At 38.1% G+C, this 25,836-nt stretch overlaps 2 protein-coding genes across 2 annotated transcripts in view; both read right to left on the bottom strand.

The window, feature by feature from the left end:
* Positions 1–1,983, bottom strand: LOC116804312 (protein TRACHEARY ELEMENT DIFFERENTIATION-RELATED 7A-like; the record flags this gene model as incomplete). The annotated part of the gene is made up of 2 exons (XM_032731037.2): positions 1–1,933; positions 1,976–1,983. Coding segments are annotated over 2 exons (381 nt in total), but the record flags the coding sequence as incomplete, so codon positions are not given.
* Positions 1,943–25,836, bottom strand: part of LOC6582634 (myeloid zinc finger 1) — a 26,284-nt gene continuing 2,390 nt past the window's right edge. The window contains exons 2-8 of the mRNA XM_044009489.1: positions 13,097–13,249; positions 5,557–6,596; positions 4,545–5,442; positions 3,254–3,451; positions 2,905–3,191; positions 2,717–2,821; positions 1,943–2,601 (exon numbers count right to left, since the gene is read on the bottom strand). Coding sequence (XP_043865424.1) covers positions 2,005–2,601; positions 2,717–2,821; positions 2,905–3,191; positions 3,254–3,451; positions 4,545–5,442; positions 5,557–6,066 — 2,595 coding nt within the window. The 5' untranslated portion in view covers positions 6,067–6,596; positions 13,097–13,249 and the 3' untranslated portion in view covers positions 1,943–2,004. The remainder of the gene's footprint in view (positions 2,602–2,716; positions 2,822–2,904; positions 3,192–3,253; positions 3,452–4,544; positions 5,443–5,556; positions 6,597–13,096; positions 13,250–25,836) is intronic.

The following is a 25,836-nucleotide window of genomic DNA, read 5'->3' on the forward strand; positions in this document are numbered from 1 at the left end:
TATATATATATATATAGATAGAAGTGTGAGTAAATTACTTGCAAATCGGGGTTAGCTAAATTATAATTAATTTCTGTTCAGTTTTAGGTAACATATTCTATTAGTTTAATAACAATTATAAATGCTTTGACGGTACATTGGAAAATTTGATATAAGAAACTAAATTTTTAAAATTGTTTTTTGTTTGTTTTTCTTTCTTTTTTTTTATATCCACACATATTTGATTTGATATCAGATTTAGTAAACAGTTCGTCTGACTATTGTTCATTTAATGTATGGCACCTGAAGAGTCACATCTGGATAACCTTTTGCTATAAACAATTTGTTAGTTGAAGTTGAAGTTGGGGTTGAGGCTGTAGTTGTGTTTGGGGTTGTGGTTGGAGTTGGGGTCTGTTGCCATGTGTGGACATAGTTGAATATATAAAGTATATATATATAAAATATAGTTTGCTAATTACTTAATAAAACTCAACATAAATTACACACAAACAATTCTGGGGAAGACAACAAAAATTTTGTTTGTTTCCAATTTACAAACTTAAAATAAAAATATTTTAATTTAAACATTAAATTGCATATGATTTGTTTTTTTTAATAATTATTATTTTTAAAAAAATCACATCTCATTCAAAGTTTACGCGCAACTCCAAGATAAACTAATATATTTAAATATATTTATATATGTTTAAATCAAATGAATATTTCAAATAAATTAGCTGCTGTCTTCTTCTTTGCCAAAAGATATTACAAAATTAAACATAATTTGCTCAGCGCAACGTCGAACGCCTCTTGATTTTCTCTCTCTATTTATACCACTAATCGTACCGCTAGCTGCCCCATCTATCACTATCATTCACTCTCGGCCTCACTCTTGCGCTATCTCTCTCTCCCTCTCCCTCTCCCTCTCTCTGTCTCCCTCCCTCACTACTCTAAGCAGTACGCCTAAAAATCGTATAACTCTGTGAACTTTCGATTTAAATTTGTAAAGTTAAAATTTAAGATCCTAAAATAAAATTTGCTTTTATAGAAAAAAAGGAATCGTATAACGTTGTGTTTTGGATTGATCTATGCTAAAGTTGTTCTCTTTCTTCTTTTCTAACTTCTCTTTTAGCTTCTTCAACCGTTTTGTGTATGTGTGTGTCTGTGTGTGTGTGTGTGTCAAAGGAGTTTAGAGTCCTTTTCGAAAAGACTAGTACTCGTCTGTTCATGCTACGTTCTGCATCATATATACATATATATAAATATATATATATACGTATGTCTGACCAAAACTGTGTTTTGACTTTCGTTTAAAAACTAGGAGAATTTCGTGTTTTGTTGATTTGATTTTCATTTTTAAAGAACTTAAGAAAACTATTAAAAACTTACAAAATATTGCGAATATTTATATATATGTATATATAATTTTTTTTTTCTTTTTTCATTTAACTGTCACAACTTTTTACAAAGCTGGGCAGAATTTTTGTTTGCTTTTAAAATGTGGGCGTGGCTGGAGCATTCATTGCTTTCTTAGCTGCTGCTGCTGGATGATTCGTAGAGCTGCGCTGTTTACTGATGACATCATAGAGATCCGAATATCGAGTGTATGTGCGGGTGGATGGGTATCGCGTGCGACAGTGTGGGCGGCGGCGGTGGTGGCGCGACGCCGTTGGGCGTGGCCGCCAGTGCATGTCCTGCATGCGTGTGCGCCGGATGCGCCGTTGGCGGTGGCGGCGGCGGCAATGTTATTGACAGCGTCACCGTTTGCGGCGCCGCCACCGTGGGGGCGTGTGTCGATGTGGGCGGGGCTGTTGCAACGCCCGTGGCCGTGATATGATGCGCACTTGTCGGTGGCGCCGGTGGCGGCGGATGATGCGCTGTTGTTGTTGCCACCACCGATTGTTGCTGTTGTTGTTGCTGCTGTTGCTGCTGCTGCTGCTGCTGTTGCTGCTGTTGCTGCTGCTGTTGCTGTTGTTGCTGCTGCTGCTGTTGCTGTTGTGCTCCAGCTGCTCCAGTGGTGGGATGTCACTGGGCCACCACAGAGGTGGCCGCATTCTGCTGCACCACCACGCCCGGCGCACTGGCCACGGTAACCGTCACAGGAGGCGTGGGTCCATTGGCGTGGGCGGCGCTCGGCTGCTGCTGCTGTTGCTGCTGCTGCTGGGCGTGGAAGGGGTGCTGGAAGGGCGGGCCGTAGCACTGCGGAAAGTATAGCTCATTCTTGACCACCGATTGCTGGGCGACGGCCGCTGCCGCCGCCGCATTCGCCGCCATGCTGCGCACTGGCAATATGTTGGCCTTGTTGTCCACGGCGGCGGGATTGTTGTTGTTGAGGAATTGCTGCGCGGCCAGGCTCTTGGCATCGTTCATCAGATGATTGACGACAGCAGCCGAGGCGGCGGCGTTCTGTTGCTGCTGCTGCACCTGCTGCTGCTGCTGTTGCTGCTGCACCTGCTGTTGCACCTGCTGCACCTGTTGCTGCTGCTGCTGTTGCTGTTGCTGCTGCCGGCGCACCTTGGTGCTGTTGGGATTCATGTGGTTGTCAATGTGCTTCGTCACCTCGTTCTCCGTGGCAAAGCGTCGCCGGCAATTCGGCATGGGACAGCAGAACGGACGATCGCCCTGGGATGAAGATGACAATAAAGAAGAAGAAAAGATGGAGACGGGAATTAGTCAATGTCTTTCAATGGGCCAGCCAGCATTGGGCGCTGCTTGGGGGGCTCGGCTAGGCTACAACTACCTGGTGGGTGCGCGTATGCTGATCCAATATGGCCTTCTGCCTGAAGTCCTTGCCACACTGGCCGCACTTGTAGGGCTTCTCGCCAGTGTGAATGCGCAAGTGCTAAAACGGAGAAGAAGAAGAAGAAAAAGAAAGAGAGATAGATATGTAATACCATTCCCATTGTCATCTCTGCCCACACTCACCTGGTTCAGAATGGTTCGCTGCCGGAAGAAGCGCGGACAGTACATGCAGCCGAAGGGCTTCTCATTCGTATGGATGCGCAGATGCTGCGTGAGATGCGACTGCTGGCGGAAACGCTTGCCACACTCCGGACACGGATACGGCCGGGATTCGATGTGTATGCAGCCGTGCTGCAGCAGCGTCGTCTTCTGCTTAAACTCCTTGTCGCAGATGGGGCAGCGCACGTAGAGCGGCATATTCGCCGGCCGCACGCCAATATGCTGCAGCACCTCGGGCAGGATCTTCTGGCCTGCTAGCAAGAGCAACGATTAAGAAACCAGTGGACAGTGGCCAGCTACTCTCTCTACTCACCCTTGCCATCCTTGAAGTAGGACGGATAGTGCATGCCACCGCTGCCGTCGGGTGTGCCCTGCGAATCCTCGTCGTGGTAGCCGCCGCCAGCGACGGCAATGTCGCCCTTCGAGTCCGCATCCTCGCCCGGAAAGGGCACGTCCGAGGGCCAGAGCGTCGGATGGGGTCCGTTCTTGAAGATGAGATGCGGCGAGACATCTGTGGTAGGGACGTGTTGATCCACAGCCGGGTGTATATGAAAATAATTAAACCAGAGAGTGCCTTCGTTAGCAGCGCTTAAATTTGGCTCATAGCCACCTTCGATCTTATCACATAGGTCGCCTAGCATCTTGCACTAAACTAGAGAGATTCTATCCTATATTTGTTTACTTTTCTTTTCTTCTATGTCTTTTTTATTATTTTTTTTTTTTTTTTTAGCTATTTTTCCTTTTTAAAGTTGTTGACTGCTTGAGGTCCTTAAACGGAATGAACTTTTTTTGTAATTTTTTTTTACATCCGAATTTTTGCAAGTTTCGAAAATTATTGCTTAAAATGCCAGAGATTGCTAAGAATTTATTATTTATTTTTAATTTTTTGTTTCTTTGTTGGGCACTTTCAAAAATTTTTTTTTACTTATAATTGAAATATAATTTTAGTAAAGCTTTTTTATTTTTTTGTTTTTTTTTTTTTCCTTTGTTTTTAAGGCATTTAAGATTTTTTGTTGCTCTTATTGAGACTAATTTTTGCTTTTTATGCACCTATGTAATAATTAAATTAATATTTCTTTTCTGTTTAAAACTCATTCTTAACTGTTTAAATAACATAAAGGGCATTCCACGATTAAAAATTATAAATAGACACAAAAAATTAGATAAAATAATATTTAATTGCTTTCCTCTATCAAATCATTTGCAACATTGAGGATATTCCCCAGCTTGATTTATAATTAATTTCGGCAGATTTTTAATCTGAATTCACTTTCAAGCAGATTTTTCCTTATTCTACTTCTCTTGCATTCTGAGTCTATTTTCCATTTTCAAACACTCTCAAATAGTCAACAACTTGAATTTAGAATATGTTATAGATAGTTTTAAAAAAAAAATATATATATATTTAATTTCGGCCAAGACATCGCTCAATTTAGAATTTGGAATTTGGAGAATTTTGCAAGGGATTTGCATTGCTGCAAACGCAGTTAGCCAAACGATTCGCTCTAGCACTAGGAGAGCAGCTACGAGAGGATCTAGCAGTGGGGTCAAATAGCTGGTTTGCCTTGCGGCCCTGACTAGGTGGCGATGGCGTAGTGCTGTACCATCGCCTATCGTTATCGTTATCGGTAATGGATGTGTTAACTGTCGCTCGCCTTGGTGGGTGCGCACATGCTGATTGAGGATGGCCTTCTGGCGAAAGTGCTTGCCGCACTCGGGGCAGGCGAAGGGCTTCTCACCCGAATGGATGCGTATGTGCTGATTGAGTATGGCTCGCTGCCGGAAGCTGCGCGAGCAGTACGGGCAGGTGAATGGCTTTTCGTTGGCATGGATGCGCAGATGCTGCGTCAGGTGCGACTGCTGTCGAAAGCGCTTGCCGCACTCGGAGCACGGAAATGGACGGGCATCCGTATGGATCCGATCGTGCTGCAGCAGCGTGCTCTTCTGCTTGAAGTCCTTGCCGCAGGTGAGGCACTTGAACAGCCGCAGATCGCTGTGCGGCTTGTTCTTGTGCGGGCGGCCAGGTCCCGTGCGGCCGCTCGTCGTCCCCGTGGCGCCCGCTGCTCCGCCATTGGCCGCCGCGGCGCCCTCATTGGCATTGCCATTGGCCGGGCCGCCGTTCTGCCCGCCATTCGGCTGGGCTCCGTTCTGTTGCTGCTGTTGCTGTTGCTGCTGCTGCTGCTGCTGTTGCTGGCCGGGCAGCAGCTCGGGCAGCGCATACGATTCGCCTCCGTTCTGCTCCATGGGCAGCACGCCCTTGTTCAGGTAGTGCAACGGCGGGAAGCCAGGTGGCGCCAGCATGCCGCCCTGCGGCGCTCCATGTCGCGGCGCATAGTAGTCGGGCGTCTGGAAGCCATTGCTCGGATCACCCTGTGGCTGACCGCCGCCATTCTGCTGCACATGCGGATTACCCTGCCCAGCCTCGCCCCCATTCGTGGGCGCGTGCTGCGGCTCGTTGCTGCTTTGGTTTGGATTTGGCGCGGAGTTCTGTTGGTTGGCAAGCTGCAAAACGGTGAGAGAGAGACAGAGAGAGAGGGAGAGAGAGGGGGTATGTAAGGTAAGCAACATTCTCTCACTACTAAAGAGATAATCAAAGCAGCTTGGAACTCCACTCACCTGATTCATGGCGTCGTCGTCGGCATTGCCATTCGCTCGCTGCTGCTGCTGCTGCACCGATGGATACGGACTGGAGGAGGGCGAGACCTGCTGCTGCCGACCATCGCCGCTGCCATTGTCGCGCGGCTCCTGGCCGCTCGGCGGACTCTGTGGCTGGCCCGCTGCTGCAGCGGCGGCCGCTGCTGCCGCTGCCTGCGCCGCAACTGTGGCGTTCTGCTGCTGTTGTTGTTGCTGTTGCTGCTGCTGTTGTTGCTGCTGCTGCTGCTGTTGCTGTTGCTGCTGTGCGCTGAGATGTTGCTGTGCCTGCTGCTGTATATTGGGGTACATCTCGCTGCCCCATTGGGTGGCGCTGGCGCCGATGGCGCCCGCATTGCGTTCCGCGTCCTGCGAGTCCTTGTACAGGACGTACGGCTGGCCCGTGTCCTGCGTAATGCAGTACATTATCTGGCGCGGCACCTTCAGGCCTGCCGCTATGCAGGCCGCAAAGGAGGCCGAGAAATTGATGGCCATTTTGTAGTGGTTCTCGTTACGGTTTGGTTATATTTGTTGCTGTTGCTCTAACTGTTGCTGTTGTTGTTGTTGTTGCGGTTCTGCTGCTGCTGCTGCTGCTGCAAGTTGTTGCAGCTTCCCTTCTGGGATTGTAGACAGTAGATGCTGCGTTTACTGTTAGCTTTTCCTTATTGACTTTTGTTGCACATTTTTGATTTTTTGTTTTTGCTTTTCGATTTTTTATTTGTTTGTTTTTGTTTTTACTGCTTTGTTGCTTGTTTCATTTATTTCTTTTCAAGGCTCGCATTTTCTTAATCATTTGAAGTTCCTTTCTTCTTAATTGTCTTCTTCTTGTGTTTGTTTAAATTGTTTTCTTCTTCTCGTTGTTTAATTTTAAATTATATTTGAAATGTTTTCTCTCTCACTGATTCCAATGAGTTGCCAAACCACATGTATTCCTCACATGTTTATTCGAAATTTCTGACTGAAATGCAATTTCGGTTTTATCGAATTTCTCGTACATGAGCAGATTTTCACTTTTTATTATAGATCTGCAAAGAGAAGAAGAAACAATTCGATTTAGTCATAAGTTATATCACTTTTTATACATATATATATTTTTTAATGAATAAAATTTTAAAAAATTTATTTTATTTAATTATAAAAAAAAATTAATTCATAAACATTTTACATACATATTTTTAAATATTTTATTTTATTTTATTTATTTAAAAAAATATATTTTTTTTATACTCTTTTTTATTTATTCATATATTTTTTTAATATTTTTCTTGATTAATATTTTTAAAGTTATAAATTAGTTTATGTTTATTATAATTTTTTTGATTAATTTTTCTTATTTATAAATATTTTGTAAATAACTAAAATACATATTCTAAATGCTTTCATCCGCTCCTTCACCTCTAAATTTAAATGAATCTGAGGCGTATACGTAATTAATTGAAATAGGCAATTTTTCCTGTTTATACAAAGCCTCAGCGAAATTTCTAATTAATTTGCATTCTCAACGCATTTAACACAAAAGAAAGCAAAAAGTTTAATTTCCCATTTCAGGCAACAACAAAATCTCAATTTCAAGTGAAAAGCAACAAAAATGCGACGCAAATTAAAAACAATGAAGATCATCATCATCAGCAGCAGCAGCGGCTGTTTGAGAGGAGTGCCGCAAGAGATACTGAGCAAGAGAGAGAGAGAGACAGAGAGAGCGAGAGAGAGGGATGCCTGACAGTGGCTCTCTGCCTCTGTCTCTGGCTCTGCCTCTGTCGCTGCTTCCACACCCACCCCCAAATGCAGGCACATGTTGTGAGTGTCTCCTTTTGCTGACTTTGCCTGGCTCCGACTCTGACTCTTGTCTTTTATCTTTTCTTTTTGCTTTGCTATTTTGTTCTCTGCTTGTTTCTTTACTTTTGCCCTGTTGCTCCACGACGACGTGCCAACTTTATAATGCGGGATCAAGGTCTCGGCACACACAATCGCACGCCCAGTTCGTGGCCTGTTCCCCAGCGTATAGATCCATTAACAATATACAAGCCCAAGCACAAGCACAAGTGGCAGTGGGAGCACATGTGGCATGTGGAAACAGTTGACCATAGAGGCATGAATAGCCGATTTATTGGCTCGCAGCTAGTGCCAATCTATAGGCATGCAATAGACGGAACACAATTTCCGATGACATGGCCCCAGGCATTGTAATTGGCTTTAAGCGTTGAGCCCGCTAAAGTTCGCTAAAGACTTTCGATTAACTTGACTTGAGTTGCCAAATGTTAAGATATTTAAATACGTAATTTGTTAAGCCAAATGGCAACAAGTGCTTAGACTGTCCCTATCCATCGGCGTATCTATTTTGGGAACTCTCCCTAACACAAATCTTGTTAGTTTGTGTGTTTGAAGAGCAAACTGAATGTATTTCATGTTCCTTATATAGATATATGAAATGCAGCATGTTACAATATGCTAGAGTTGATTTAATATTATTATTGTATTATTATTATTATTATTATTTTATTCTTTGTATATTTCTGTTCTATTAACTAATTTTCAATTTTTGTTTATTTTTCTTATTTTCTATTATTTTTTAATGCTTTATTTATTATTTACTTATTTTTTTATTTTTTTATTTACTTATTTATTTATTTTATTTATTTTTTTTTTTTTTTGTATTTGTATATAATTTTAATATACTTTTTTTATGTATTTTAATATTTTAATTATTTTTTTTCTTTTTAATTTTTTTATATTTTTTTATAAATATTTGTTTATAAATATTTTTTATAAGTATTTTTTTATAAGTATTTTTTCTTTCATATATATTTTTATTTTTTATATTTTTCAAACAATTTTTTTGTTTCTAATTGAGTATTTTTACTTAAATTTTGTATATATTTTTTATAGTTTATATAAAATTTATATATTTTTAATACTTTATACATTAACCATTTTATATGTATTTATATGTATGTATATATGTATACTTTTTGGTTTTATAATTCTTAAATGATTTTATTTATTTTTTAAATACATATTATAAATACACAAATCCTCCTATCCTCAGTTGTAAACAAGAATTTAAATCAAACTAATAATTCTAAGGTGTTTAACTTACTTCAAACAAACTAACATTTTCTTCAAGCTAAGTCCCCAACATTTGGCTGCATCAAATTCGCCTTAAGTCTCAATAAATTGCGAAGCTCCAATCGAAAATGTTTGCCAAATGACAAAATGAATTGGAAACAAAATTCAATTGAAAACGCGATGCGTGCCAGCAGCAACAAACTACAGCAACAACAACAACAACAACAGCAACACTAAGAACAACAACAACAACAACAATTGCAAGAAGTTTGCGCTACCGCATCGAATCGCAACGCATCGACTTAAGATTCGAGTATATACATAAGCATATGTGTGTGTGTGTGTGTGTGTGCGAGTTCGATTCGTTTGAGGCGAGAGAACTAAACTACCTTGAACCCGTAAATGAACGCGACGCGCTGCTAGCAAACAGACTGCCAGCCACGATACCTCCAACAGAAACGGTCTGGCATGGAACGGCGCCCAGCAACTATGAGATGGGGGGTTAGGGCTCTCCGTCTCTCTCTCTCTCTCTCTCTCTCTCTCTCTCTCTCTCTCTCTCTCTCTCTCTCTCTCTCTCTCTCTCTCACTCTCGTTCTCTCTGCCTCTGTGTCAGTGGCAATGCAGTTGCACTTCGAGCCGTCCAAGTTGCTGTTGCTATTTGTGAATTATTGCGCTCCATTGGCAGCGCGACAGCAGTTGCAATTTATGCGTTCGTTGCCGGCTGCAGTTGCCCCCAGTCTCTGCCCCCTGTCCCTGTCCCCTTTCCCTGCTCCAGTCCTAACTTTGCATTTCGAGTCACACTATCTATCTATGAGCACGGCATGTTTGTTTTATTTTCGCCCCGTTCCACACTCTGGCCGCCTTTCTCCTCCCTCTCCGCCTTCAGCGAGCAAATGTAATGAGCGGTTTATTTTTAAATGCGTGTGCGGCCATTTAAATGAGTGTTAGCAGATCCATCGGGACAATGTGCTTTACTTAACAATCGCTCAGGCCCGCCTGATGAATCTTGACGACATGTAATGTAACTTGAACCAGCTTGGATCTCTCTTAAAAAGGGACTCCATTTCTTATAAACTTCTCATCTTAAAATAACGTTTATATAGTTCGAAGGAATCTCTTTTTTAGATCAAACATCAAGGTTTAACAAGGTTGCTTTGAAATTGTAGCAATCAAACTAGTTCATCTGAAGATTTAGTTTTTAACTCAAACGAATGTCTTCTTCAGATTGATCAAACCTAGTTAAAAGGTTCCTTAAATATTAAAAATAAACAATATCAGACTCTTACAGCTATGAACTCAGAAGTCCCATAATTATCTATAGTTAGTATAGTATTTCATTGCATGCCTAGAAGATATTATTCATTGTGCTCCTTATATGGAAGCTTTAATTCTCTCCCATCTTTACCGCCAGCTTAAACACTAAAGAGCATTCAGGACTGTGGCTTCACAGGCAGTTGAAAAACCACAAAGGTCCAACCAAGCAAATCGAAATTCACTCTTTAGACAGGCAGACAAAACTCCACCTACTTCACACCTGACAGCCAAAGCACAATAGACACGCGTTGTGCCAGCAGATACAAGACACAGATACTACTACAGATACAGATAGAGATACAGATAAAAGATACTCATGCACTCGTACAGCAGACATAGAGATGAATGCCAGATATTAATGGCTATAAACGCTGCCTCCCATTGGTCGCTTTGCAATGCTTTGCCCACACGCCATTGAAATCGAAATAGAAATAGAAAAGCAAAGAAAAAGAGGCATTACAAAAAAAAAAAAACTAGAGTAGAAATCGTGGGGGGCGTTAACATGGACGTGGACGTTGACAACTTTCACTGCCAGCGAAGCATGCACTGAAATTGGCTACAAAATGAAAAACGAAATAATGCACAAATGCCATACGGGAAAAGGCATATAAATAACTATTTAATAATTTTCTAATTCGAGTGCAGCAGCAGCAAATGAAAGCATGAAATTGGCATAGAAATAAACTAACAGAGTTGAAGGGATTCAACATAAAGTTTTAAAGCAGTTAACAGCGATCTGCCTGGCCGCTGTTAATTACATCTATATGTAACAGTGTAACATTCCTCTTCTGCTGTTAAGATCAAATATGATTAACAGTGCTTCATTTGTTAACAGTAACCGATTTAAGTAGTTAACAGCGCGCAGCTACCTACAAATGTTATTAACATATTCAAATTTTATACTTAGCTACGCTGCATTTCCTTGCATCTATTATTAACATACATATGTAGATTAACAGTTCAACATTTCACTTCAACTTTACTCTAAATTTGCATTATGTAAGCCACTTTAAGCAGTTAAAATATAATGTTCTCGCTCAAATCCATATAGTATATTATCGAACGATATAAACACACTTGGCAAACAGACTCCACTTTATAAATAACTACATAAACGAACTGCCAAGTGATTCAGCATTCTCTCAATTACCCGCTTCATAGCCAAAACGGATCTACAACAAATTTAACTTTCAAATTGATTTACAACTTCAATTTTTATTTAGCCAATTTATTGGGGAACTAAAAGCTCCACACACGCACACGCACACTAGAACGGGCCTATCTATCTATTGTATTTATCTGGCATAGCGCAAAAAAGAATAAGAAGAAGATAGCACGATACAACAAAAATTTGGTTTCAAGGTTAGGGCATACAAAGCAACAACAAAAATGGCAAACTTTTTTGCGCTTGTTGCTGCGACGCCAACAACAAAACCGAGCGCCAAAAAAATTTAACGTAATTTGTGCAGTCGTCTAATTCAATACACAGCAGCAGCGTGAGAGCCGAAGAGAGCGAGCTGAAGCGTGCGGCAGAGTGGAGAGAGGAATAGAGTGAGCCAGAGAGAGCGAGAGAGGGAACTACAGGTAAGGCACAATTGTCGACCGACAGAAACACACAAAAAAGAGTACACAAAAAAAAAAAAATATGTGAGTCATATAAAGGCGACCAAAGCGTCCAAGCGTCCAATTTTTGTATTGTTTGACGCTGTTAGCAATTTTTTTTATTTTTTTGCCAACGTTCTTCTCTTTTTTGTTCTGCTAACATTACTCCAAATACATGCATAGATATTCACACATACATATGAATCTATCTATACACTTATGCATATGTATGTATCTCTATTATATATTTTATGGCCCTATCATAAATTTGTGTTTGGCAGGTTGTAGATAGAAAATAAATGAAATTTTAGGCCTGTGTTTAGTTACTGCAGCTTAATGAAATTTAATATTTTTTTAAGCACACCCTTCAAATAATAGTAAAATTTAATAACAATTATTAATTTATATATAAAGTAAAGGTATATATTTTTATTCTTATTTTCTCTGTATATATATTAATTTTAAATTTAATAACGAATAAGTATCAAACATAAAATAAAGCTAACATTACTCAATTAAATCCCTGCTAATTCAGTTAGAGCATTTCACATTCGTTTTCATGCCTTTTCCCTTTCCTTGCACTGACAGCTCGTATTCTACATGTAAATATCTGTACATTTAATTAACGCCGTTCATTTTATTTCGAACTCGACTTTCGGCGACAAACAAAAAACGAAAAACGAAAAGGCGAACAAATATTCGAACCGAGATCTCGTGCGATGATAGATGGGCTCTCGATTGGATGGCAGCAGTTCCACACGCCACACATGCATTAGATTATTGCAGATGTGTCTGTTAGATTTACACACACATACACGCACACTTACACATACACACACAGGCATAGTGTAACACTTGCGGGCACACAATTAAGTGATTTTGCTTGTTTTGTTGTTGAACATTTTGTGGATTTTAGTTTTTTGTGCAAAAATTTCGGTTTGAATTTGCTTCTTTTTTTTTTTTTTTTGCGCGCGCGTATAATTCATCATATTCCTTTATGGGCTGACATTCGCACACAGCATTTGTAGATACGCACCAGCACCACAGATTATGCGCCCGCTTACCGTCCCTCTCTCTGTCACACACACACACACACACACTTGTACATACTCGATATAAACGAATTTAGCCCCAGGGGGAATTTCGAAAAAAAAAAAAAAAAACGAGTGGAAAAAAATCGCAAATGATTTGTGGCAAATTTTTTGTTGTTGCTTTATTTGCTTTTAGTTTTCACGTATTTCGCTTTGCTCTGACTACTTGTTGTTGTTGTTTCTGCTGCTCTTGCTGCTGCTGCTCATTAGTGCCGTTTCTCTGTGTGTGTATGTATGAGTGTGCGTGTGTGTGACTTCGCTTTGCATGCCCCCTTCCCCTTCTTCGACCCGCTTGCCTATCCTTTTGCCTCTTTTGCATTTTGTCAACTTGATTTACGCGCAAAGCATTTTAACTTGAGTGTGTTTTTGTTGTTCTCTTTTCCTTTTTGTGTTTCATTAATAATAGTTAATTTTCTTTAAATTTTCGCTATTTGTATTATTTCTTAGCTCACCTGTTTCTTTTGTTTGCAAAATGTGTTTCCTTTCCTTAGTTTTGCCACAAAAATAAAAATTAATTCCAAATGTTGTTTAGCTGTGAAATCCTTTCTTTTATTTTTTGGTTGCGCTGCTTCGATTGAAATTTTATAGTTGTTATTCCTTTAATGCTGCAAAGAGAATAAAATATTTCAAACATTTAGTTAGATATATTAAAAGAATTGAATTTATAGCTGTATGAGTTTATTTATAAAAAAGTAAAACTTTAATCAAACAAAAGATACATCTTTAGTCGAAACTAGTTAATTTAAAGATATCCTATATGCCATTGAGGTATCGTAGAATGTAAAATGCATCAGTGTTACCAGAAGAGAATCTTTATTCCATCTTTGGTGAGTCAAGCTTTAAAAATGTGATATATGTATGTATGTATGTGTGTGGTCTAAGAACTTATGTGTCATATTGATTTCGGTAGTTTTACATACAATATAAAAAGTTTTAACTCTTTCTGCCTCTCTCTCGCTGTCACTCTCAATTTATGTCTGCCACTCTCTTAATATCGTTTTTTTCTCTCTACCTTTTATAGTCTCGCATATTGACACACGTATCTATACAACGACGCATACAGGAGAGACAGATAGACAAATTGCCTAGGGCTATACTCTCTCTATTGTTGGCTGATCAAAAAAATGTCTACTTAACATACTATGCCTTCTTCTTCTTCTACTTGTTAAACACATTTTACCAATATAATGATACCCTTCATATTAGAATTCAATGTAATAAGATATGATACAAGAATGTATAGTTTTTTGGGAATATGAAGATATACTAATATTTAATTTAGAATTTAGCTTACGGAATATTTACTATAAGTTTATTGTTAGACTTGGTTTTCTTTTCGTAGTCAAAGTAAAACAGTTTATTACAGATAGTTATATTTAATTAACTTGACTTAAAGAAACCTAATATGCCAAAGAAATGGAATACTCAATAAATTATATACAACAAATGTTTTAACTTAATTACGAATGCTAAACCAAATTACCAATCCAAATTTCTCAATAGTATATCTAACTGAATATTCGAAGTGTATCTGTAAAATAGTAGGCACATAATTGAGGCTTGCTTATAAGATCAACGGCCCAATAAATCTGCGAGTTAAAATCTACTTTTAGCTCAAATTAGCTAATTGACAGGCTATAAAAGCGACTTGGACGCCATTAAAAAGCCACAAAACACCCAAAACCCAGCCCAAAAGCCATTAAAAAAAAACAAACAAACAAATAACTATTTTCGGCAGCTAGCCGGCAAACAAGCCCACAAACAATAACAACAACTATAAAAACGATAACAGCGATAACTATGTGTGTCGCATAAACAAAAACAAAAGCAGAGGCAAAGGCAAAGCAACCCGAAAAATGTACTCCGCATGCAGGTCTATAGCATCTATGCATATTAACTGTAAAACTGTATAACTGCTATATTAGAGCATGTATACATAAAACACATACACTCACACACACACACAATCCCATACACACACACACATGTGGGCAGCTAACACTAACCTCAAAAAGTTTATAGCGCGCAGTTGCAGCGGCGTGTAGACGAAAAAATTTGCAAATTGCAGCGGCGTTTGCTACACACACACTCGCACGCATACACAAGCGCACACAGGCGAATTTGTAGTGAGAGAGCGAGCAAGCAGCGAGAGACACTAATACACTAAAGCACAATTGCACGTGCTCACAGTAGCTCACTCACACACACACATGCACACACGGAGAGTTATAGATGCAGACACCCCCGCGTACCGTTTGATTCCTCAGCTACATCAAAACTTTTTTCGTTTATTTTCTTAGCTGCAATTGCAAAATGCTGCAAACGTTGACAAAATTTTATAAACGCTTTGCTTTAAGTATTTTGCTTGCTAATCAAAAATATTGGCGGTTTATTGACAGCTGCTGTAGCTGTCGTTGCTGTTGCTATTGCTGTTGGCTTTTTAGCTTCCTGGCAATGCGTTGCGTATACGCCGCGTGTATCACGCACCCACACACATAAACACAATTTCAAAATACGTTTTGTTTATACAATATTCTTGTTGTTGGCTTTGTATTTTGTTTGTTTCGTTTACTTGTTTCTATTTAGTTTTGCGCCTCAGCTACATTTTCCTTTTTCCTTTATTTTTTATTATTTTTTTTTTTTTAGTTATTTTATTGCTGGCAATTTGCACGCAGTCTGCGCTCTATGTTACAAGTACTTGCGTACTCTCTATATATAAACCGTGTGCAGCTTTTTTATTAGATGTCGACGTCGTCGTCGTTGGCGGTCGACGACTGCAAGCAGCAGCGGCACGAAAATCGAACAAAATGCCAAAAAAAAAACACACACACACACTCAAACGCGCACACTAAATCGTAAGTACAACAAGCCGAATCCGATTCCGAAACCAAAGCGAATCGAAACGAAACGAAAAGAAACTCAGCGCAAGGCGCAGCGAGGCGATGTAGTGGTTTTTTTTATTGTATTTTATCTTCTTTTTTTTATTATTTTGTGGGAGCGGAGCGCGCGCCAACTTTTAGCTATGGCTATGGCCACGAGTCTGGGGGTCTCTGGTCTCGCCGCCAACTACAAATACAATGTCTACACACAAAAAAAGCAAAAAGCAGCGAGCGGCGAGTAGCGAGCAAATCTCTCTCTCTCTCTCTCTTAAACACACACATACACAGGCACGCTGGCAGCCAACAACTCACTCACACATTGATACACGTGCGCTCTCTAAGCTTTTTTAGCCAAAACAATTGCAAATTTTTTTAACTTTTTGCCGGCGGGTCGAACGTAGGCCCCCAGCTGTGTCAGTGTATGTGTGTGTGTACAAGACATAAGTTTGTTAGTGTTGGTGCAGTCGCTAGCAGTGCTTGCTCACACTGGTATTCGCTCTCTATCAGTCTCTTTCTATGTTGTGCTCTCAGCTCTTGACGCTCTGTTGTCGATTTTCTAATGTTGCGGCAACAGCGCTGCTAACTGCGCTGCTAGCGCAGCTGTTTTTAGCGCGTGCTGCTGCCGTTGCTGCTGCTGCTACAGCTGCTGCCACTGCTGCACTTCGTGTGCGCTCGCTTTATCGTGTTCTGGTTTGCTCTCTTTTAGTTACGTCTGCTACTATTTAAGAGCTGTTTAGGATTCAAGTGAGCTGTGAAAGTGTAGTAGAAATGCTAGCTCCTACTATTTATGAAGAATAGACAGGGGATTAAAGCCATTTCTGTTTATTAAATATTCTTTAAAATTCTAGAAAATAAATTTGCCATTCATTTAAATACACAAATCTTCATTAAATGACACTTGTGCTGAAGCTAGCTCATAAATCACTATCTATCTCCCTCCCTCCCATGCCATTGCCTACTTCATTCTATATGCCTTCTACAGCTCGACCTCTAGACCTGCTGCTGCTGCTGCTGCTGACCAAGCCCCCAGTGCGGCCCATACTTTAGCAGTTTTTTGGGCAATCAGTTAAGAACGACACCCACATTGGCCACAGCGGGACAGACGGACGGAATATTGAAGTGTAATCGCACCGACGCTCGACACTCCGCCCCACTTTAGCTGTGCGCCCCGCCTCCAAAATTTATAGTGGCCACGCCCACACGGTCTCAGGCACTTATCGTGACCAAAGAACCGAAATTTGCAATTGTTCATTTGATTTCGTTGTTTTCCGGGTTGACGTTAAATGTAGAAAGAGTGAGAGAGAGAGAGAGAGAGAGGGAGGAACTAAAGGCGGGGGCGGCAGCGACAGAGGCTAGATTGACAGGTGCGAGCGGTGTAGGCGGTGGGGGGTGGAGCAGAGTGGGTTGCGGTACGCGATGGTGGGGGGTGGGGGGTGATTAAGAAAGACACATGTACAAAATAAAGTAAATTATTGTATGATGTGTATGCAATATTTTATAAATAAACAACGAATTTTTTTGTATAAACAATCAAAAAACAACAGGCAACAACAACAACAACAATGCTTAATAAGTACGAAACAAGTTGAGCATGCACAAAGGTGGGGGCAGAGACAGATAGACATACAGCATACATATATATAGATATATATGTACATACGTTTGTACATAGGTCAAAGAGAGTGTGTGAGAGAGAGAGAGGCAGTACAAAAAAAAAAGAACTAAAATATCTACAACTGCTGACAACGTCTCGTTTCGTGTCTTTTGTGCCGTTTTTGCATGTTGTTTACTTTCGTTTCGCCTTTTTATTTTTATTTCATTTTTGGCAACGCTGCAAAAACAACAAAAACACAAGTTTAAATGTGATTTTAAGGCATGAGCAAAAAAAAAAAAAAAAAAAAAAAGGCAGCACAAGTACAAAAAAAAAAACACAGAAGATGAAGAAGAAGAAAAAGAAGTAGATGAAGCAGCAGCAAAACCCATCAAGAAAAAAACATTTTTCATTGGCTGGCTGATTAAATACTCTGGCGTCTTATAGAGATAGACAAATGTAGAAGTAGAAGAAGAAGAGAGGTTTGACAGCTCTTTAATATATATATTTTTTAATGATATTAAATAAGATAAGTTTTAGTTGAGACTATCAAAGTCTACCAAATAGTTTTTATAGTTTAATAATTTTTATTCCATATATTCTAGCTCCCATTTTATGAAATACCAAATTCAGCTTAGCCAATTTGTATTTTATTAGTAGCAGCAACTAAAAGCTAGTTTCTATATCAAATTTCAGCTTGATAGCTGCACAGCTTGGCTAGTTCACATAGGTCAGCTGAGCATATCTAGGCAAACCTCATAGATTTCATCGGGTGCAACCTTATACGCTACACTTATACACTATATTATTAACAGTCAGCCTAAACGTAGCATCATAAAAGTTTACTCAGACTTGTTTCCTTTAAATATATGTACATATATCAAATTTGTATCTCAAAGTTACCCAAATGCATACGAAAGATACGCAAAGTGGATGTTTGCATTGCCTTTTTGGCATTAGTAGATGCTTAATTTTAGACTCGCTGCGCATTGTTGGCAGCTCTTTAGCTGCTGCTAAATGTATCTGTATCTATCTCTATATATCTATTCTATATGTATCTGCATCTATGCTAGTGCACTTGTTATTGCTTTTGCATTTTGCATGCATTCATTTTACTTCTTCTCTGTGTGATTTTTTTTTTTTTTTAAGGTATTTTCCTGTCACTGTTTGGCTTTGCCTTTTGGTTCACTCACCTATCGATTTGATTTTGTTTACGTTTCGCACCTGGCATAAAAAAGAAATACAAATAGAATGCAATATTGTGACATGCCTGCTGAGGTGAGCCGAGCCGAGCTGAGCCGAGTTGATAACAAATGTTTCCTATTTTTATTTATTGTATTTTATTTTATATTATTTTATTTTATTTTTTTTTTTGTTCATTCACAATTCAAATAGTTTTCTAAAGTTTGCTTTGATTTGACTTTTGATTACACTTGAAGTGTTTTATTTTTTAGTTCTATTCTATTATGTTAGTTTTGTTTGATTTCGCGCTTATCTCAAATGTTTGCAGCTTGTTGTTTTTTACAGTTATATTTAGCCGAGGCTGATAAGCAGCGTGAATATATACATATATTTAGCAGATTGATAATGCTTTCATTTGTACCTCTAATTGAGTGCTATTTGATGATAACATAAATGATTTTAATCCAATTGCAACTAGTTTAAACCAATTGCCAAAAAAAAATAAAAATAAAAAATAAAATAAAAATATATATATATAAATTGAGATGAGAAAGTAATTTAAACGAAATTAAGGAAAACACATTAAATGTACAATCAGTCGGGCGTAACTGACTGCATCATACACTATTCACTGTTCATACGTTACTAAAACAATTTCCCAAATGTGCCACGCCTCCAATTGGTATATATCATTCCGGATAGACGAACGGAATACTCTAATTTTAATTTTATGAATGAGCATAATAAACAGAGCTCAGAGAGGATTTTATAATGAATTAAATATAAAAAATATATCAATAAAATATGTATAATGAAATATTATATATATAATAATATATAATTTTCAAGCACATTTAAGGTTCTCAAACAAATTCTTTTTGTTTCATTAGCCTGCCACAATTTTAGCCGCCTTTTGTCTCTCGGCTGTCTGCATAAAATGCAAAACTTTGCCTTTGCCTTGTATTAAAAACATGTTTTTTTCCCAGCTCATTAGGGGATGGGGCGGCAAGGGGTTGTGCCACTTCACAAGGCCTAAGTTGAGGGGCTTGGGCAACGCTTCACAGAGTTTGCTCCAATCAGTTGCACGTTTTCACTTTCAGTCAAAGCTCACAAAGGAAATTGCGATAAAAAGCAAAAAAAAAATAATAATAATAATAATAATAACAACGCAAATAATCAAAAGGAAAATAAGGGTAAAAACTACAGCAAATGAACATATCTTGCGATGCAAAAGGAAAAAACTAAACGTAATCTAGCAAGAGAGAAAAATGTGAAATGGGAAATATATTCTAAATATATACAAAGAATTCTATGATATATAGGAAATTCAGTATATGAGAAATAATTATATGCTACATGCATGTATTATATATCAGTGGAATAGGTACATAAGGTACATTTTAATTTTGGTAACAGTTTGATTTGAACAATATAATTTGAGCCAAGTTAAGTTTTTACTTATAGCCCCACAGTCTCTGACTATGAACTGCCCTTACAATAATTCAGTATTCTTAACGAAGCAATTTATTATAATCTACAAAAAAAAAAAAAATAAAATGAAATAAAAAAAAAAAATAAAACAACAAAAATTAGTATACTTGATTTAAAAAAAAAAAAAAAAAAAAAAATGGTTAGTGTCTAAATATATTTACAAAAACTGAAATAAAAATAAATAAAAATAATAATAATAAATTATGCTTTTTGTATATTTACAAAAACCGAAATTAAATACGTATACAATATGTATGAAATGTTAATCGCTAGTCCATTAACTAAATTATTTGATCAAATAATTGTGTTTTATATATATAAAAAAAAATAGCCCGACATTATTTTAAAATACTATCTGTTTAAAATTGTACAAATAACAATATTATAGACGACGTATACTTAATATTTAAGCGTCATTAGTGCACTTTAAATAATTTCTTTATTTTATTTTATATACACACATTGAAATATATATCAAATCTACTCCAACAAATAATAGAAATTTTAAATTATTAAATTCAAATACCAATAGAAATACTGTGCGTATACGTAATATGTTAATTCATATCACACATTAGTATACACATACATATATTTTTCTATATAAGTAAAGGTTTTGCAACAAATTCATATAAAATTGAGCCACGAGGGCCACTCCAAAAGTTGCCAGACATTGCAAAACTATGTCAAAAAGAGAAGAGAGCAGGGCAGGGCAGGGCGGCTACTGAATGGGGGTCGTAGAGCTGGTAACCTGAAGCGTGGCCCATGCTGTCAGCACCGCCCACTCTCTAAATAATCCTATTACTTACATGAATGCCCTTAGACAAATCCCAGACTAAGATGGGACACAGAATGTTGTTGTTGTTGTTGTTGTTGTTGTCGGTGCGTGGCCTTTGTGCAGCTTTGCCTCTCACTTTGCCGCCAGGTGCGTGCGGATTTTCACACTCTACGCATGAGAGCGTAGATGAAAAGTGACAGCAATATGCGGAAAGAGTGAGCGAGTGAGCGAGAGAGAGATGAAGAGATTGACTTACGCACGGTTGCATTTTGACACCTGTCAAATGACAAACTGTACCCGCTTAGCATTCTTTGCCCTATCCCACCGTCCTCCCTGGTATTTAAGTTGTTCGTCGTCGCCGTCTTTTGTCATTTTGTCAGCTGAAAATCTATATACTAGTTCGCTAAATTGCATTTTCCAGCAGTCGGTTAAGTTAATTGCATTAGACTCGTTTGACACGTTGCTTTATGTCTCGATTACAGCTCGCAAATGGGCCAAAAAAAAAAAAACCAAAAACTAAGCAGCTTCCACAGAAGATCATGTTAAATATAAGAAGATTGCGAAAACTGTTTGTAATGAATGCGAAAAATTCTAAATGCATGCTAAATGGAAAACCATAAGAAGAGCTTTGAGCGACTAAGACTAGGCTTAGAGTAGCATAAAGCTCATTAAAGCTTTGTGAAAAGGTAATTTACAAGAATGAAAGTCATGCATGAGTGCTTTAAGCTCTACAAAGCTATATATAACAAGTAAATTAAAGCAAGTGAAAGCTTTTTTAAACTCTTAAAGCTGTCAAAAACTAATAAAGTACTGCCTGTACTCTAAAACACATTAAAGCTTTCTAGGAGCCCTCAAGCTCTTGAAAAGCCATGACAACTTCCTTGCAGATTAATTCCGTGATACTTTTCTATTTCTCTGAACATTACTCAACTAAATTTTAATAAACACTTCAAGTTAGATGTCTTAAGTCACAGCTTTTTGGTTTTTTGCTTCAGCTCAGCCAAATGGCATTCAGCAAATTTTACGACAACTTCAAATTGTATTTAAGGTAATATTTTCAGGTAATTGGACAGCTTAAGCTACTGTGCATTTCGTTGCCCGTCGAAACGTCAGTTGGAACTTTGTTTAAGGCCTTTTGCCACTGACAGCCTTCAATATAAATCAAGCAAATGTGCAAAACTCTGGAGTTGAGGCGGAGGCAGGGACAGGGGCAGGGGCAGGGGCGGAGAGTGAGGCGCCTCACTCACAAAGTTGCTTTTTGCCAGCAGCTTCAATTCTTTATTGCCATATGGGCACACGCCCACAAGGCTGAGGGGAGGGGGCAACTATTGTTGAGCCTCAATTGTTGTCGTTGCTATTGTTGCTGTTGTTGTTGTTGTTGTTGTTGGTAAAAAGTGCACTTGTGTGTGCTCATTGTTGTTGCTGCATTCGCAATTGTAGCAAGAACAAATGGCATCAGAGTGTAAGAATGAAGAGAGAGAGAGAGAGAGAAGAGAGAGAGAGAGAGGAGTGGAGGAGCAGCTAGGTGTGTGCATAAAGGTCCTCATCAGATTTTCATATTCATGCGTATTTTATTTTAAAAGCTATTGTTCGCCATGTTTACTATTGCAGCTACTATATAAATATATGTATATACATATATATTTTATGCTGAAGTTTGTTTAAGAGTCTTGTTGAAAAGCGTATAAAGTGGAATCAAATATCTTTCAGCAACTAGTTTTATAGTTTTCTCTTGCGGCAGGCTAAGCTCTTATTTTTGCAGAATACGAAGAACCTAAGTGAATTTGGAGCATATAAAAAAAGCTGGCCGAGTCTGTTGCATTTCCATAACAACTCTGGAAATGTATTTAAATAATTTAATTCTTTGGCTGAAGCTCTTTTATTTATGGTGTGGCATGGCATGGCAACCGACGACATGTGCGCATAGCAACTGCAATAAACCCTTTTTCGTGGCTCACAAAAGAAAAATGCATGCAGTGCGGCGCGTACAAAGTGCAGCGGTCCACGAGGCGTATGCAAAATATTACGCATACGCCTACATGGCCGAGCTGTTTTTTGATAGGCTGTTGACATGCAGCTTCTCGCTCCCTCTCTCGCTCTCTCCCTCTCTCCTCTCTTCATTCCACATTTGTATAAAAAGCATAAGTTAAAGCTATATATTATATTAAAAGGTCTGGCCACGCCTCTGTTTGTTGGAGTAGGCTTGGGAAATTGATATAGAAATAATGCAAATATACATATATAAAGGGAGCTTAAAAAATATGCATATACAACAATTAAAAATAATCTGAATTAAAACAAAAGTTGCTTAAAAATTGTGATGAGTCATTTTTTCATTTGTGAACTAGTTAAAAAAAAATATATATATAAACTAAAAATAATCAAAATTAAAGAAAATGTGGCTTCCAAATTTAATGGAAGTTTACTTCATTAGTGAACTAGTTCAAAAAATTTATATAAAGAAAAAAAAATTATTATAATTAATTAAAAAATATATTGAAATTATTAATAAGCATATTTAAGGAAGATTTCTTCATTTGTGAACTAGTTCAAAATATATAAAGAGTAAAAATGATTAGATTTAAAAGAAAAATAGTTTAGAAATATGATCAAGCAGACATACGCAAGCCTTGCTCATTTGTGAACTAGTTCAAAATACATATCAATAGGAAAATTAATCAGAATTAATGCAAAATTGGCTTGAATATGTATTTAAACACTCTTCATCCTGCCTCATTTGTGAACTAGCTCAGATTTACTTATCTAACTGAACAGTTCTTATGTTTTTCTCAAAACATGAACAAATATTTTTTCAAGTCTTAGTTTCAGTTCTCAGTTTGCCCACAACCTTTTCATTAATTTCAACAAGATCCTCGTTTTTTTTCGCAATTAAAATATAATATAACAGCTTTCAGGTATGGCAGATCCACCCCCAACATATTCAGTGGAGCTCTAATTAAGCACTTCTCGTTTGGCTCTTGAAACTGTTTCGCATGCGGAAAGCTCACGTAACTCTATTTAGGCAACATCTGTGGCACAATGCGTCGCACTGCAAGTGAAAGTCATGAAAGCAAATATAAACAACAACAGCAACAACAACAGCAACAGCAACATTATCTAACCCCGCTGCCCGTCGTCGCTGTCGTAAGTACGTGTAGAATCTCAAAACACACACAAAAGCGAAAATGTGCACGATGTGCGGGCCACAGGAAGCGCGGCAGACAATCCCCAACTCAGCCCCAGCCCCAGCCCCAGCTCAGTCCCCAAAGCTAAGCACCCAACTAAAGTGGTAATGGTGCTGTGGTGCTGCACTGGTTGGCCATCATTTGGAGCCACCCGCACGTTGCACGCGTTGGCCTTGCTGCCACACACACACACACACACACACACACACACACACACACACACACAGTGGGGCAAGCAGTTAGACATCGCATACTATTTGCGCGCCTCTGCCTAGCTATGTGGCGTCTGGGGGCATTCAACTTGCAGCAAATGGAAAAAAAAAGAATTAGAAAAAAAATGGAGCCTCGCAATGCTTTTGAAGTTGTCAAAAGCCAGCCAAATATGAATTTGACATATACGTGCTACACAGAGAGAGCAGGGGCCGGGGCGGGCGGGCCAGGAGGCACAGGCACAGGGCCAACATTCTAAAACAAAGCCTCGCACCTCACTTTAAGCAGATGAAAAGATTATTAAAGTGCAGGTGAAAATACATAAAAATGAAAAGCATTAGAGAGATGAGAAGAGGTGCGAGGATTGAAAAGAAGACAGAAAAGAGTTGGGAAAAATAAAGAAAAAGAAGTGTAGGTTACAATGGGAGCTGATCTATCTGATAATCAAAAAATGATATTTATTTTAGTATGATAATTACATAAAAATACTAAGCCTTTCATATTTTGTTTTAGCATTATAATTTATTAATTTATTAGTTTGTCAATGTATTTGTTTAAAAATAATTTATTTAATTATTAATATTTTGAATAATTATTATATTTATTATTTAATGCTAATCTTTTATAGATATATATTAATATTTAATTATTACTATTATTATCATTTTTATTTTACTGTATTAATTTAAAATATATACAACATATATATGTCTTTATTTATTATTTTTTATTATTTTTTTTCCCCTTTTTTTGCAATAGTTCAAGAATTCAATCAATATTAAAATGTTTTAATTTATTAGCTTATCATTAAATTTCAATGATTTATTTAACTATTTAGCCATATATATTAATTATTTAATAATTATAATTAAATTTATTTTGTTTATTTATTTATTATTTAATTATTTATCATTTCATTGATTTAAACATATATATTAATTATTTAATTTTTATTCCAATAAACAGCCCTAAAACTTAAACCAAATTCCATTTCATATCTTATCTATGTATATCTCTTGACTTTTATCTCTTCAAAGCCAACCACTAATTATTTTTTGCCAGAACATGTCGCATATCTCTTACCGAAAATGTTCGACAATTCACAGAGCTGCCCTCTCGCCCTCCCTCCCTCCCCCTTCCACTTCCACACGAGCAAAAACCTTCGCTGTTAAAAAAAAAAAAAAGAAAATGATTTTACAATGTTTTTTGATGTTATAGACACGAAGAACACAACAACAAAAAACTGACAGCTGCCCAGCTGCCACTCCCACTGCCCCCCCCTTTCCCTGCCCCTATGGGTATTTACCCGCGGGTAATGATATGTCACGTTTGCTCTAGACTCCGCATCTATATACGATTCGATTGCTCTATGTAGTTGCACTCAATGACAATGCAGAAAAAAAAAGAAGAGAAATTTTTGGGTAAAAAAATGTGGAAAAAGAAAATGAAAATTTCGCAGCAGCTGCAATAAAATTAACGAAATGGCATGGAAAAGAATGTAGCCGAAAAAGCGTAAGAGAAGAAGAAAAAGAAAAAAAAAAGCACAAAGTGTGCGGAATTTTTTAACTTTTTTTTTTTTTGGGATGCCTCGCATTTTGGCTCGATTAGGTGGTGCGGGTGGTGCTGCTGCTTTTTTCGCAAGTGCTGCTGCAGCTGCTGTTGCCAACTGCAAACGCAGCGGAAATAAAAAACAGAGTAGAACAGGGCAAACAAAGCAAAGTAACGAAAAGAGAAGAAGAAGAGAACTAAAACATATAAAACGATGCACATGAATGTTGTCAATAATGACAAGGCTTTAACACATCTATGTACCTAGGATCTATGGCAACCTAGAAACATAGACTAAAAGCTGGAATATTGCTGGAAAATTCATTAA

This window comes from Drosophila mojavensis, unplaced genomic scaffold, assembly GCF_018153725.1.
Source record: "Drosophila mojavensis isolate 15081-1352.22 unplaced genomic scaffold, ASM1815372v1 contig_74, whole genome shotgun sequence".
Taxonomy (NCBI): Eukaryota; Metazoa; Arthropoda; class Insecta; order Diptera; family Drosophilidae; genus Drosophila; species Drosophila mojavensis.